At 57.5% G+C, this 13,643-nt stretch overlaps 1 protein-coding gene across 1 annotated transcript; it reads right to left on the reverse strand.

The window, feature by feature from the left end:
• Positions 1-3,987: 3,987 nt before the first annotated feature.
• On the reverse strand, positions 3,988-12,921 carry NT5M (5',3'-nucleotidase, mitochondrial). The gene is made up of 5 exons (XM_074841040.1): positions 12,421-12,921; positions 8,958-9,058; positions 8,412-8,472; positions 7,902-8,016; positions 3,988-7,703 (listed from the first exon to the last, which is right to left on the reverse strand). Exons 1-5 carry the CDS (start codon positions 12,682-12,684, stop codon positions 7,546-7,548), a joined length of 699 nt encoding a protein of 232 aa, XP_074697141.1. The 5' UTR covers positions 12,685-12,921; the 3' UTR covers positions 3,988-7,545.
• Positions 12,922-13,643: the final 722 nt, after the last annotated feature.

Here is a 13,643-nt window from a genome sequence, read left to right on the forward strand (position 1 = left end):
GGGGACAGCCAGCTATGTCCATAGACCCTCAAGCACCCTCACCCTGTATGCAGACTCTGGGACATGGGGTATTGGGCTGGGCTTGACCCAGATGCAGGCAAGGCAAGTTTCCCCTGAAGTCTGGCAAATTAGAGTTTAAAATAGTATATATTCAGGGTGAGTCTGTTCTGGGAGAGCAGCAGCACCATGTCCCCAAGGCACCCTCAGGAGCATTGCTGGCAGCTGCCAGCCGAGGAGGAGCAGGCAGGCAAGGGAGGTGGGGATGGGGACAGGCTCAGACCCATCGTGGGTGGCTGTGGAAATGGGATGTGCAAGCTCAGCTCCATGGGTGTCTGCCCATGAGGTGGCCTGAGACCAGTGACCTCCCCTATGACAGGTATTTATGGAGCTGGACGGGATCCCCAGAGCCCTTGTGTCCATGCTGCAGTGGCTGCAGCACACCAGGGCTGTACATCGTGGTGAGACCCTTCTCCCAGCTGCATCCCTGCTCCAGGACTGAGAGCTGGGAACCTCCAGGAAGGAGCCACTGATGGGACATTGCTGGCAGGTTTGGTGGTTGGTGGGAATGGCAGCCAAGGTGGCCTCCCGCTCGGGGTTGCCGGTCACGGAGCTGTGCACGGGCATCAGGAGATGTTTTTTGGCAGCTGTGAGCCCCAGCCCCGCATTGCCCACGGGCTTGGCCCCGGGCTCAGCAGGGAGAGGGTGTCAGGCTCACATTTAAACACAACATGTTCCACAAGAGGGTTTGTTAACACAGTCACAAACATTTTGCAGATTCTTTGCCAGGTGGATGGGCTTAATATGGGTGGAGGCTTGAAGGACATGGGAAAGCTGATGCAGCCCATCACCATGGGCTCTGACCTGGTCTCCCCAGCACTGCTGGGGCAAGGGAAGCTTTATTTCTCTCTGGGGAGTGCATTACTTAAGTCCTTGTGTACAAATAGAGAAGCAAAGACCATTAATCCTACCAGGAGGGAAATGATATCATGATGCTGCGGGAGAAGGGGAGGGTGAGAGGAAACAACCAGAAACTGCCCCGGTTCCTCCTGCCCTCGACACTCCTGGCTCTGATCCCCTTCTGCCCCCCGCAACGGGCTCTGGCTTCAGGGTGAGCGGGAGGAAAAAGCAAACGGCCCTGGGTCCTTGGGGGATTTCAGGCTTGCAGGGACAGGATGAACAGTCTCAGCCCTGGGAGAGTTGTGGGGTCCCGGCGGGGAGTGGGGGCAGAGCTGAGCAGGGAGGAATGGAGGAGGAGGGGGGATGCCCTGGGCTGTCAGGGGAGCCTGCAGCCTGCATTTTTCCCAGGGATATTTTCTATATGAGCCCTACAGACCTCTAGTTCTGACCCACAAGTTTTTCATGCTTTTGCCCATCTCCTCCTCTGTCCCATCCTGCTGGGGAGGAGTGAGCGAGTGGCTGGGTGGGGGCTTAGCCAGCCCCACACAATTCCCCAGCGCCTGCAGCTGCAATGGCTTTCTCGTTGCCTCGTGGTGCTCCAGTTGGCCCTGGCTAAGCTGTGCGCCCCCCGCCCGGGGCTGCAGTGCCCAGCGAGAGGGATGCGGAGGGCATCGGGAGCCGGGGCTGGGGTAACCAGGAGAGCTGAGGGCTGGAGGAGCCAGATCCTGCTCTGCGCCTGGGCTGGCAGCACCACGCTCCCACACGCGATCACACAGTCCCCTCTAGTGGATATTTCTCCTTCTCCTCTCTATGCTCTCCCACGGTGCCCGGGGAGCGCTGGGCTCCGGACCTTGGCCTGAGCAGTGACCCCAGGGCACCGTCCTGCTCCTCTCCTGAAATCGAAGCAAAGCCCCGTCCGGCCGCTGCCACGGGCTGAGCCATCGCTGCCTCCACTCCTTCCCCTCCTGCGTATTTGGGTGACTCATCCTCCCGCCGTTCCCTGCCCTGGCTTTGTCCCACACCACCCGTCCCCCTTGCGTCAGGGCTGGCCCCGGCCGGCCCCTGCAGCCCTCGCTCTCCCCCTTCATCCGGCTTCGCACCGACTTGGAGTTATTTGGGCATCAGCCAACGTGAGAAAGAGCTAACAAACACCCACACAGCGACAGCTTCCGAGGGCTCCAGGCGCAAGCACCACTTGCTCCCACACTGCCGGGTCCTGCAAGTGTGATCCAGCTTGGACCAGGGTGAAGCGAGCAGCTCTGGGGAGGAATTCCCGAAGGGGGTTGGGTGCTCATACCCCCACCCCACTCCTGGCAGCTGAGGGGTTTCACATGATGCCTGCCGGGAGAGCACCCAAACCTCCTGGAACATTTCTGGTGAGTTTGGGCAATGCCCGAATTCAGCGCCCAGCCGATGCCAGTGCTTACATGTTAAGAGAAGGCATCTTTGGTTTTGACACCCTTTCCTCAGCACTCAGCACTGCGCCCAGCAGCCCCTGGCCGTGAGAAGAGTGCGAAGGCTCCCACCAGCAACTGGCCCGGAGCGCTCCCTGTGCTCAGGGCCAGGGCCAGGTCACCACCACCTCCTTTTCCCTCATCTCCACCTCCGCCTGCCTTGGAAACTGTGATTGTCACCTGGAAGATAAGTAGTATCTGCAACCTGAGGCTTTTCAAGGCAAAAACAGCAGAGCGTGGAGGAGCGGACGCAGCTGCACACCTGCAGGTCACCGGCAGTTCGTGATGGTCTGCCAGCGCTCGCCGGGCTGGTGGGGATGCAGTCCCTCCACCTTGCTCCATCTTTTACTGGGAAACATGCAGCTCTGGTCCCAGTGCCACAAACTGGCAGCCCCAGCTCGGAGCAGAGCTGGTGTCAAAGCCGCTGCCTCCATCCCTGTGCCAGGGAAAGGACAGTGTCTCCTCTGGGCAGCTTGGACCTCCAGTGTGGGGCAAAAGTGGTGGGGAAAGAGGCAGCTGGGGTCCAACACTTGCTGCCAGGCTTTGCAGGCAGCCCCAAAAAGCAGCTGCAAGGGCAGAGAGGTGCTTGTTGCCCAAACCAGCCCCAGGGCAGCTTTATGGGCCCCACAGGAGCATCTGGGGGGGGATGCACACCCAGTCCAGGCTGTGCTGAGCTGGCAGCTGAACCACCCTGTCCCCATGCTGGCCAGGAGCCATTGGGTGTCCTGGCTCCCGCAGGGCCGCACCTCCAGCTCACAGATACGATCCTGCTCACACTCCACGTAGTGTCCTGGAGTCAAACCAGTGCTCAGACCACTCATGGCAGCCCCGGGGCAAACGCCCGTCCTCCCTGACGTCTCACGGTGCCTGGGGCAGGTCACTGCTTCCCAGGGGACACTCCTGGCCCCAGCATCAGCAGGAGCAGAGTCGGACCTCGCGCTGTCCAGCCACAGCCGAGCATGGCTCAGGCCCAGAAACACACATCTCAGGCATGAGCTGTGGCACAGACCACGTTTTAACTTGCTGTAGCATCTAGGCAGGGGCTGAGCTGTGGCAGGATTGGAGTTGCCAGTGAAGAGGCTAATTTAACCTCTGAGTGCTTGCAGCCATCTAGCCCAGCACTCTGAGCGGGAAGAGAAAAGTTTTTAAACTGCACATGGCAGTGAGTTAATGCTGCGCTGAATACAAGGGAAAAAAAAACAAGTCCTGTGCTTTGCCCCAGCATCAGTGCTCACCTCCTCTGCGCTGTGCTGATCCTGGCTACTGTCCTCAGGGCAAGAAGAGCCTGGGATGGGCCACTGTCTGGCTGGAGCATCCCTCCCCGGAGCCCGATACAGAAATGGGGATTTTCCCAGCCCTGTTGGGATGGTCCTGCAGTCCTCCCTCCCCACCTTCGATCCTGCATGTCTGGCAGGGCTATGGCATGGCTCACAGCATGCAAGTGCCGGTCCAGCACAGGGGTCACCTGTGGCATGGCCCCATGGCAGGCAGGGGAAGCCTGTGGACACCCCACATGCAGCGTGTGTGGATGTGGACCATCCCACAGAGATGGACAAGGTACAAAATCCCAGGGAGAGCCAGCCCATGACAGCTCCAGCCCCTTTTATTGCTTCAGCCCTGTGGCCCAATGGGAGACTCACTTTATGGCTTTATTTATTATAAAAGATCTCCAGGAAGCTGATCATTACCTAAACCCACCCCTCTTTCCACCCACAGGGACTCTGTGTAATGGGGTAATGGCACTGCTGGGGGCAGGTTTCAGGCTTTTTGGACACGGGGACTTGCCCAAGACCACAGGCAAACACCCTCCCTGGCCCCAGGCAGAGGGCAGAGCCACGGGTGGGAAACTGCAAAATCCAAACTGTTTCTAGGAAGCTGGATGCCAATAAAACCCAGTGTTTATCGCAGTGCTCCTCATCGGCCTCGTTTTTTTAGATGTGCATTTAAAAATAAAAGCTCTGTGCGTCTTAGCTGGCCATGGAAGGGCTTGAACATTGAAACGGCCGATCTGTCAGGCGATGGAGAGTCACCTCCTGGCCCCGAGCTCGGCGGGCGCAAACAGGCCAGCTACCTGCTCAGGATTTCTGTGCGTCGAGTCGGAGCCTCATGCATGAGAAACTCCAGCTGTGCTTTCAAGTATATTTGGCATGAAGCCACGCGGTCTCTCTGGTACCGCACATCCCACCAAGGGGGAAAGACCCACTGGTCGTCAGAGCGCCACGTCCCTCAGATCCACCACAGCCTCGGGGGAAGATGGCTGGTTTGGGCAGCTGTAATGACATACCAGCTCCAGTTTTGGCTCAAGGACAGTCTGTGAGAAGGCTCTGGAGAACTTGGGCAACTCATGATTAAATGGTGCTGCTGGGAAAAAAAACAGCTCGGACCCCATGAGGCCACCCGGGCTGCACGCAGGGGCCAACAGCCAGCGGTGCTAAAGGGTACGTGATGCTCAGTAGCTGTAGCGGCTGCCCACGGTGCTCACCCACTGTCTCAGCTCCCTGCCTGCAAATCCCCAGCCAAGATGGCTCTTGGCCACAGAGCTGCATCTCAGGTGGCTGCACATTGCAAACACCCTTCTCAAATACCCCCCCACCCAAACCAAACCCACCATCCAGAGAAGCACACAGTGGTTTAAACAGAAAAAAGAAAGGAAAAAAAAAAGATCCTTGTGGTATGTAACTCCCACCACCAAGGACCAACCATGCTGTCTTTACACGCTCACCCCATCCCAAGAGATGGGGCAACTTTCAGAAAGACCCAAGACAACAGAGGCTTCGTCCCTGGCCCTGCGGCAGCCGGGGAAGGCACAGACTCGGAAGCACCGACTTCAGTAGCCCCTCCAGGTCCCGGACATGGCGGGGGGCCAGCTGCCGCTGCTGAAATAGGTTATTTGTTGGCTATGTAGCTTTCAGCTCACATAGTTTTTTTGCTGATGGGGTGCCCATATGAAAGAGGAGAGGCAAGCCAAAGGCATGAGCAAGCAGCGTGGGGTGGCTAACTCCAGCCAAGCCCTGGCTACCACCCCCGCCCGTGGGGCTATGTGTCCCAGGGGGGAATTTTCCTCCTGCAGCCAGAAAGTCCTCGGGCCAGGAGGGCAGGAGCGTGTGGTGGGATCCTGGACGGCGTGGGGGCAGGCGGGAGCGGGGCCGCATGGCCTCTGTGGTGTCAGCAGTGACGCAGATGTGCTGGTCCTGACGCACCCAGCGCATCCCCGGGGCTTTGCCTGGGGCAGCCGAACACTTTGCCTGGGGCAGCCGAACACTTGGGACAGCCGGGCCGTGTCTGCCTGATGGCCGTGCTGTAGGCCTGGCTCTCCCCAGCAGCTGGGATGTCTCTTCTCTGGGGCCGAGCGAGTTGCTGCAGTTCAAGGCCAGAGTGGTGCAAGCCTGGGGAGGCAGGGACGAGCTGGGCAGGGGAGGAAGAGGCTGTGGGCACAGCTGTGCAACAAGCGTCCCTCTTGGAGCTGCCCCTTGGTCCAAACACTCCCTTTTTGGTGCCCAGCTGCAGCTTCCCAGCAGCACTGGCAGCTCCCAGAGCTCGGCAGCCCCGGCACAGTCATCTGGCAGTGGTGGCTGGCACAGACAGCCGCATACGCTGCAGCCCCTTCGCACTGGCCAGGTGGCCACACACCTCGCCACAGAGGTCCCAGCATGAGGTGAGCAGGGCCAGCAGCACGCTCTGTCGCCAGACATCCAGAGACAGCAGTGGAGCTGCAGGCAGCTGCAGAACAAACTAACCCTGTGATACAGACTCATGAGCACCTCTGATGGGCTCCCCAGCCTTTAACAGCAGCGTCCCCCCAGTTTCTTCCCTTGTGGTACGTGAGGACTGAAAACAGGGTCCACAGATGCGGCCGTGACAATCCTCCACCAGTGCAACCCTCAGCCTGCCCTCTGCACACCCATGGGGTCTCTGCTTTACCCACTTCTCACGATGCTGGAGCTCCTCCATCAGCTCCACTTCTCCACACAGCAGCACCTTCCCAGGCGGCTCCGCACCAGAGGCTTTAGGATGTTCTGTGGCATCGACCGTCCCAGTACCTGACCCCGGTGGGATGCAGCACCCAGGACCTTCTGCGTGGAAGCAGGGTGCTCAGTGGACACACACCCAGAGTTTTCCTTGCAGGCTGATGTTGGCCACTACCAGGAGGAGGAAGACGGAGTGATTTGATCATGCAGCCTGCATGTGCAGGGGCTTCCTGGCTTTGAAATCCAGGGAGTTACCGTCCGATCGCTGGCTGGCAGGGTGAGCCATGAGCTCCTGCAGGAACTGCCCCGCTCCCAGGAAGGGCTGGTGCTGGCACTGCTGCTACCTGCTCGCTGCCCTAGAGATGCTCCCAGTGAGCGGCCCACAAGTGATGAGCAGGTGGGAGAAGAGCCCCTGTCTTCATCCCAAATCAGCTCTAAAACCCCAGTTTTAAAGCTGTGGCAGCTCCTCGGGGATGAGGGCAAGCAGGGAATCCCTCCCACTGGCTGGAGGACGGCTACATCTCAGGAGTAACAGTGCCTCAGAGCTCTCGCCCCATGGCCAGGTCCACTGGAGGAGTGGTACTGTCCCCATATCTTGCTGCAGGACTTCCCACAGGGAAGCATGTAGCTGTCCCCTTGCATCAGCTGCAAGGAACAGCACAGCCGAGCCAGTGCAGGGAGCCTGGGCAGCGTCCGCCTGCTCCCCCCGCCCTTCTAGCCTCCCCTCTCCCCAGACCCAGGCACCAACCGGGAGGAAACATCCCCCGAGGCAGCCGCTCGGTATGAAGCCCCGTGAGGACAAAACAAACCACCCGCATGATCCCCAACCGTAAGGTAGAGAGGAGGATGGAGAGCTGGTCTGTGCCATGCGGTGCACCGGACAATGGCAGTGACATGCTGAGGGTGAGCTCGTCCATCAGAACCACCGGGCTGGCCTCACAGCGGGTGCAGATGTGGCATAGAGATCCCAGGAGCCAGTGGGAAATGTCCCCCAGCCAGGCTGTCGGGTCCACAGGGCCAATCCTGCTGCTGGTCCTTTGTGGCACGGCCAGGCTGGGGCCTGCTCTCCAGGTCTGGGCGGCTGTGGCATCTAGCTCACCCTCCTCTTCCTCTCTGCAGCAGGGACTGTCTGTCTGTTTGTCCATCTGTGGTTTCAGCCTTCAGCAGGACTCCAGAGGGACATCAGCGGGTGGCCGCAGCCCCGGGTGGCCGCGGGAGGCTGGTGTTTAGGCGTCCTGGCCGGGTGGCAGGCGTTTGCTGTCCAGAATGGCCTTCCAGTCGTCGGTCCAGGACTGCAGCCTGCGGCTCGGGGGCTTCAGCTGCAGGTGCTTGTTGTGGCAGGCCGTGAAGAGCACGTGCTCCCAGCTGGGGTTCAGCTCAGCTCCTGCAAAGCAAGGAGAGAGGTTGGCTCTCTGGACAACTCCTCCATGAGATGTAGAGCTTGAGTTTACTCCAACATGAGCAACCTGTGGACACAACCCCCTAAGGAGAGCCAGGGAGAGACCAGCACCCATCACCCCCAGATGCTGTCTGCCCTTCGGGGCTGCCTCTGGTCACTCCTGCCACCCCACATCTCCCTTACCTATTATATCAGGCCTGTCATCTATAAGCAGGTCAGCAGAAACCACCGTCTTATCCCGCGTCAAAACGATCTGCTCGAGAAACTCAGGGCCGAAGTGCTTCTCCACCCAGGCATACTGGAAGGCGAGAGGTGAGCGGTGAGCACAGGGAAGGCTGATGGACGGGGCAGGGGCTGCTCAGCGGCATGGCAGCAGTGCACGGCATGAGCCCTGGCCCCTCTCTTAATAAGTTCATCAGTGGGAAGGATTCGGATGCTGCTGGAGGACAAGTTCTTTTCAAGCCAAGCAGCTTCTGATGTCATGATGAAATACTAAGACCAAGCGCCTCAGTGCATGCAAATGGCAGAGCTCGGCCAACAGCAGAGCTGCTGCTCTGCGAAGAGGCTTAGGAACAAAACTGGTGGAGCAAGGAACTATCGCTGCTGCTTTACAGACGGAGGCATGCAGGGGTCAGCTGGCTTTCGCTGGGCAGTGCGGTATGGGAGGGGGAGCTGGGATTCAGGCCTGCTCACCTTCTCGTAAGGGCAGTAGCGGTACTTCTTGATGGGGCTTGTGCAAATGAACACATCGGTGCTGCCATGAGGAGAAAAACAGGGGCAGAGTGTCACTCGGTGGCCAAACATGCCGATCGGACCCTGCTGCCCCTCGAGATACACCTGGCTGCCTCTGCGAGACCCCACTCCATGCCTGAGCAGGCAGGTGCCCAAAGCAGACCCCCTGCCACACACAGACCAAAACAGGGGGATTTAAGGCGTTAATCCCCCATCTTGCAGGATCCCACCCCCAGGATATGTACCCACACCCACGGCACAAGCATGTTCCCCTTTTCACCACCCTTGTGGGAGGAAAGAGCTGAAGGAAAGTGGCTGCACACAGCCAATTTTCTTGGTGGCTGCTCCAGGAGTCAAAGCCCTCTCTTTTCTTCCATGCCCAGCAGGCCAGGAGGTAATTTAATGCTGATGTTGTATTCAGTGCTTCTGCCAGGAGGCAGATAAGCCTGCAAAACCACTGCTGCTCCCCTGTCCATCCCCAAATACCATGGGCAGGTTCCTACTCACTCTGCCAAACTTGCCATTTGCTTCACAGCTTCCACAGCCCCGGGGAGTGGGTCCAGTTCAATGAAGAAGTTCTTGGATTCCCAGATGCTGATGGCTTTCTCCTGTGAGGGGAAAGAGAGTGGTTACTGCACAGGGCTTCTTGCTACTCTTCTCTTTAGATGTGCATCTTCCCCACCTCTGCTAGAACAGAGGATAGTGACTGAGAAAGGTGGAAGCACTGGCTCCAGTCCCCTCCTGCTAGCCCACCTTGCCTCTGTGGGTGCCTCTGTTTCCCACCTACCAATCTGCACTCATCCCATACAATTTAGATCGGCAATGACCGGATCAGGCCTGGTTTTGCCTGTGCAGCCCCAGACACAGAGGGAGCAGCATGTTCCTTCAAGGCAAAACACAAGAGATTGTCTAGAACCAAACTAAACCCCACGTCTGTGTCCGGAGAGGCACTTCCACATGGATCTGGCTGACGTGGCTTGGTAGCCCTGCTGTAACGTGATGCTGTTCAGCTCCAGATGCTGTCTGGCCTATTTGTCTCAATGAGATCACTTAAAATAGCAGCTGGGCTGCTCTCAAAGGAGAAAGTTTATTATAGGATGAAATGCATGTCAGGATGAGTGCAGATGGTCTTCCTCAGGGATGCCTGGGCAAGGACTACCTGGCAAATGCAGCACCTCCAGGCAAGGGTTTGAAACACTTAACATCCAGGTTGGCAGCTGGGGCGCACTAGTATGGTGCAAAGGGAGAGCAGAGCAGAGAGAGACCATGGGGAGCGAAACCTTGGGATGAGGGCAGAGTCCAGGGGCTGCCTGCGATGGGTCCAGCACAGCTCTAAGGAACAGCATCCCCTGCACTCCCTCAAACAGGTAACGGCTTATCAGCTGCCAAGCAAAGCAATTATTTTGCATGGACACTGGGTCCTCGGAGAGGAGAGCCTGGGAGCGCTGCGACGCGGCTGCGGGCAGAGGAAGCAGCCCTGTCCCAGCGTTGCAGCTGCGGCTGGGAGAAATTTTGAAGGGAGCCCTGCCCTGAAGGACTGATCTTCATTTTGAGCACCTCTGTTTCTGTATTTGAGGTAAGGGAACAGGGACAAAAGGAACTTTAAGCCCTGGCCTTGTATTGCAAGGGTATGGAGAAGTCGGCAGAGCATCAGGGTAGGAGAGAGCAGCGTCAGTGATACCTGTGTGCTGATTCTTACAGCTCATAGCAACAAATAGGCTGGTTGGATATGCCAGGGGGACTTGTAGCTCCCTCCTGCCTGGTGAGCGGGAATCTAGTGGGTAACCACCACATTTTGCCTTTATTACACCTGTACTGGGGCTTTGCTGGGAACTCCAGGCTCAGGGCAGCAATGCCCCAGGGCAAACACAGGGCTTACCCGGGGAGTCATGTTCTGCTTCATCCCACCAGTCACCTGTGCCAAGATGCTGGCTGCACACCTTGCCTGCTCTCAGGAAGGTGAATGCATGAACCCATTACACATTTGGACACTGAGCGTTTAACATGACGCGCCAGAATCAAACCCTGTATTTCTCAAAAAATCCCAGATAACGTGAGAAGACCAGACACCCAACTTAAAAGGAGAGACTACTAAGATCAACTGTTGCACTCTAACCTTTTGCCTGAGCAGCAGAAAACATTGGTGGTTCAGAAGATGGAGGAAAAGCCTTCTTCATACATATTCAAAATGAAACATGCTGATCTGGTGCAAGAGAGTCGGCAGAAATGCCTCCTGGTACCATGAGAAGAACAGCTACCCTAACAGTTTGCCACGGGGCCAAGCAAACATTCAAACTCCAGTCGCTCTGCTACAGACCAGTGAGCAGCGATGTTTTATTTTTAAGATACCGACTATGGTTGCACAAGAGACATCTGAGAAATGTGGCGTGATGCAGCAATGCACTTCAAACTGCGCTGAAGTGTTTTCTTACAGCAAGGACTTCCGTAGCTATTCTACTTCCACTTATGTTCAAAAGCATTTTGCAATCAAGCTCAATAGGGGAAGAACTAAGCTCATCTTGAAGAAAAGACCTGCTCAGCTCCCAGAACCAGAATAACTCCCTGTGGCACCACAGCCAGCACGCTGCCCGGCAGATGGAAAAATCCCCCAGGCTGGGAATCCCACCACGTGCCAGGCAGGACAGACCCTCAATCTCCTTCTTCTTATCTCTCCCCATGAGCAATTTCCCTGCCCGTCCAGTCCAGGGCTCCCCATCCTTCCACATCTGTGTGCTCGGTGTATTGCTGAGCTGTTGTTCTCCCTCTCAGAGCTGGGACCTTCAGCTCACTTACTCTTTGGCTCTTATTTTCTGGTCTCCTACAGCAGGTTGATGGTGCTCTCTGACGAGGGGCCACTGGAACAGCCCACGTGCCCGTAGTCAGAGTGGCTCCTACTCTTTATCCCTGAGCAGAAACCACAGGTGAAATCAGGACTGCCCTGAGGTTGGTCTGTGGAAGTTTTGCTATTTGTTCAGCCCAAGGTTTTGGTGGTTTTACGTGATCACAGCACACACAAGATGAGCTCACTTCATTTAACACATCCAAAGTAGTTAAGATCAAGCAAAAATATGAGTTATCATGCATTACCCCTGCCAAACTTTTAACATCTGCCTTACTGCGTGAACGATGCCCTCCATTTCCCTTTCAGTAATCCCAGCTAGAGAGGACATATTATTCCTTCAACTCATTTAGGACTTTGCTGGTGGGAGAGCCTCGGACCTTATTCACCTTCCCTTCCTTGTAGCCATCGTACTACTAACAACGTAAGTACTTTTATTTGCTGCAACGCCTTTCAACTAGTGCAACTGCAATCCGCAGATGAGACCACAGACATCCCACCGAGATGGGAAACTTGTAGAGGCAGGAACCGACTTTCTGCAGCCCTTCGTTGAATGATAAAGTCCAACATAAAGAAAGCTTTGCTTTTAGGCTTCAATTATTAAAATGAATATGGTAATTTTCAGGCATGGAAGGGCTTGGGGTTGTTTTAAGTAAGCCCTCACACGAAGCATCAGTTGTATGGTTTGCTCTCAACTTCTCTGCTGCGTCCCACCCCTCACATTGCTGTTGATGAACGAAATAATCCATCTAGGAACAGTATCAATCCATGCAACTTGGCCAAATCAGAGCTAGAAAAACCCAGCTATGCAATCTGGGGTATTTTAAAACAGATGTTCTGAAAGATCTCCTTTCCTTGCATCTATCTCCATCCACGCATGCAGGAAAAAAAAAAAAAAAAAAAGAAATGTGCAAGAAAAATGCTGGATTTCTGGGAAAAAGGGCACCGCTAGAAGCCCTCCTGCGTGCAGACCTGTACCTGTGTTTTGGTGGGAGCTCCGGCCAGCACCCGCAGCCCTCCCCAGCGCTTGCACCCACGAGCTGGGGGCCAGTGGGTCCCGTGGGGCCGGAGCTCCAGCTTCACGGCGCAGAGCGAACAGAACGCGCAGAGCCGGGGGATGCATAAACTCACACTCAGCTCAGGTCCCAGGCGCCCGTATTGCTCCGACACCCAGAAGCCCCTCCGGTCCTCCAGGGCAATGTAGGGTTTGTCGGGGTACCTGGCCCTGAACTTCTTGAGGAAGCCTCCCTCGAAGTCAGCCAGCACCCCGTCCATGTCCACCAGCACCCGCAGAGCCCTGCGGGACCCCGCTGCGGGGCCGACCCCCCTGCCCAGCCCTGCGAAGGGGCCGCAGCGCCGAGGCCGAAGGTGCAAGAAGCTGCTCAGCAAAATCATGGTGGAGGGGGACTCAGGGCAGGGAATAGCGGGGGGGGGGGAATCTCCGGGCGGGGTGGGGTGGGTAGGTAGGGGGGGCCTTTATTTCAAGCACGCACCCCGCAAGCAGGCGGCCCTGGCAAGCACGTCCCCTCGCAGCAAAAGGAAGGAGCAGGGGGGGTGCGAGGGGGATGTAACGGGGAGCAGAGGGGCCGCAGGGGGGGTGCGGGGGGGATGCAAAGGCCCGTCCTCACCCCCAGCGCCTCCTCCTCCTCCTCCTCCTCCCCGCCCCATCCCTTCCTTTCAGCGAGCGCGGAGCGGGCGGTGGGGCCGGGGGGGGAGAACCGGGGCCGCCCGGTGCACGGCGGTGCGCTCGCCCCGACCCGGTAGTGCAAAGCCCAGTTCCTCTTCCCGGTGCCTGACCGAGCCCGGGAGCGGCGGCACCGCCTTAAAGCGGCATAAACGCCCTGCGACGGCGCGGCTCTACCGCGCCTCCCCCCCGCACGGCTTTAAGCCTGTCCCAGCCTCGCTCCCTCCCCATTCCCCGGAGCGAGGGCTCTGCGGAGCGGCGGGTACCGAGCCCCTGCCTCAGTTTCCCAAACTCTCAGCCTCGGGGGCACCCCACGCCGCCCCTCCATCTCCCCTTGCCTGCTGCGGACCCGCTCTCTCCCCCATCTCCCCCATCCCTGCCTGGAGCAGGTGGTGGGTACGTCTTTTGGGGGCACATGTGCGTGGTTTGAGGGAGCGTGCGTAACACAGTGATTTTTGGCAGGTAAGCTTTGACATAAATATCCCATTTCTACCCCTTCATGCACACTCTGCCCAGGAATCTCACTCGGTGGCACAGAGCTGTGTCACAGGAACCCCTAAAAGACAAGATCTGGACCCAAAAGACAAGATCGGGACCCAAAAGAAATGCTGACAGCAGACCGTGAAGGTCTGTGTGTTCTGACACAGGACCAAAGATTACTGGTCAAAAA

The sequence above is a fragment of the Strix aluco genome, chromosome 15 (genome assembly GCF_031877795.1).
Source record: "Strix aluco isolate bStrAlu1 chromosome 15, bStrAlu1.hap1, whole genome shotgun sequence".
NCBI lineage: Eukaryota > Metazoa > Chordata > Aves > Strigiformes > Strigidae > Strix > Strix aluco.

Bases quoted from the DNA above. Each gene is read 5' to 3' on its own strand.
- NT5M (XM_074841040.1), bottom strand. From the start codon at position 12,684: ATGATTTTGCTGAGCAGCTTCTTGCACCTTCGGCCTCGGCGCTGCGGC. The intron at 9,059-12,420 runs GTGAGTTTATGC...TTCCCCTCACAG, and splicing joins GCCTGGGACCTGAGCTGAGT to GAGAAAGCCATCAGCATCTG. The intron at 8,017-8,411 runs GTGAGCAGGCCT...CTCGCCTTCCAG, and splicing joins GCTACTGCCCTTACGAGAAG to TATGCCTGGGTGGAGAAGCA.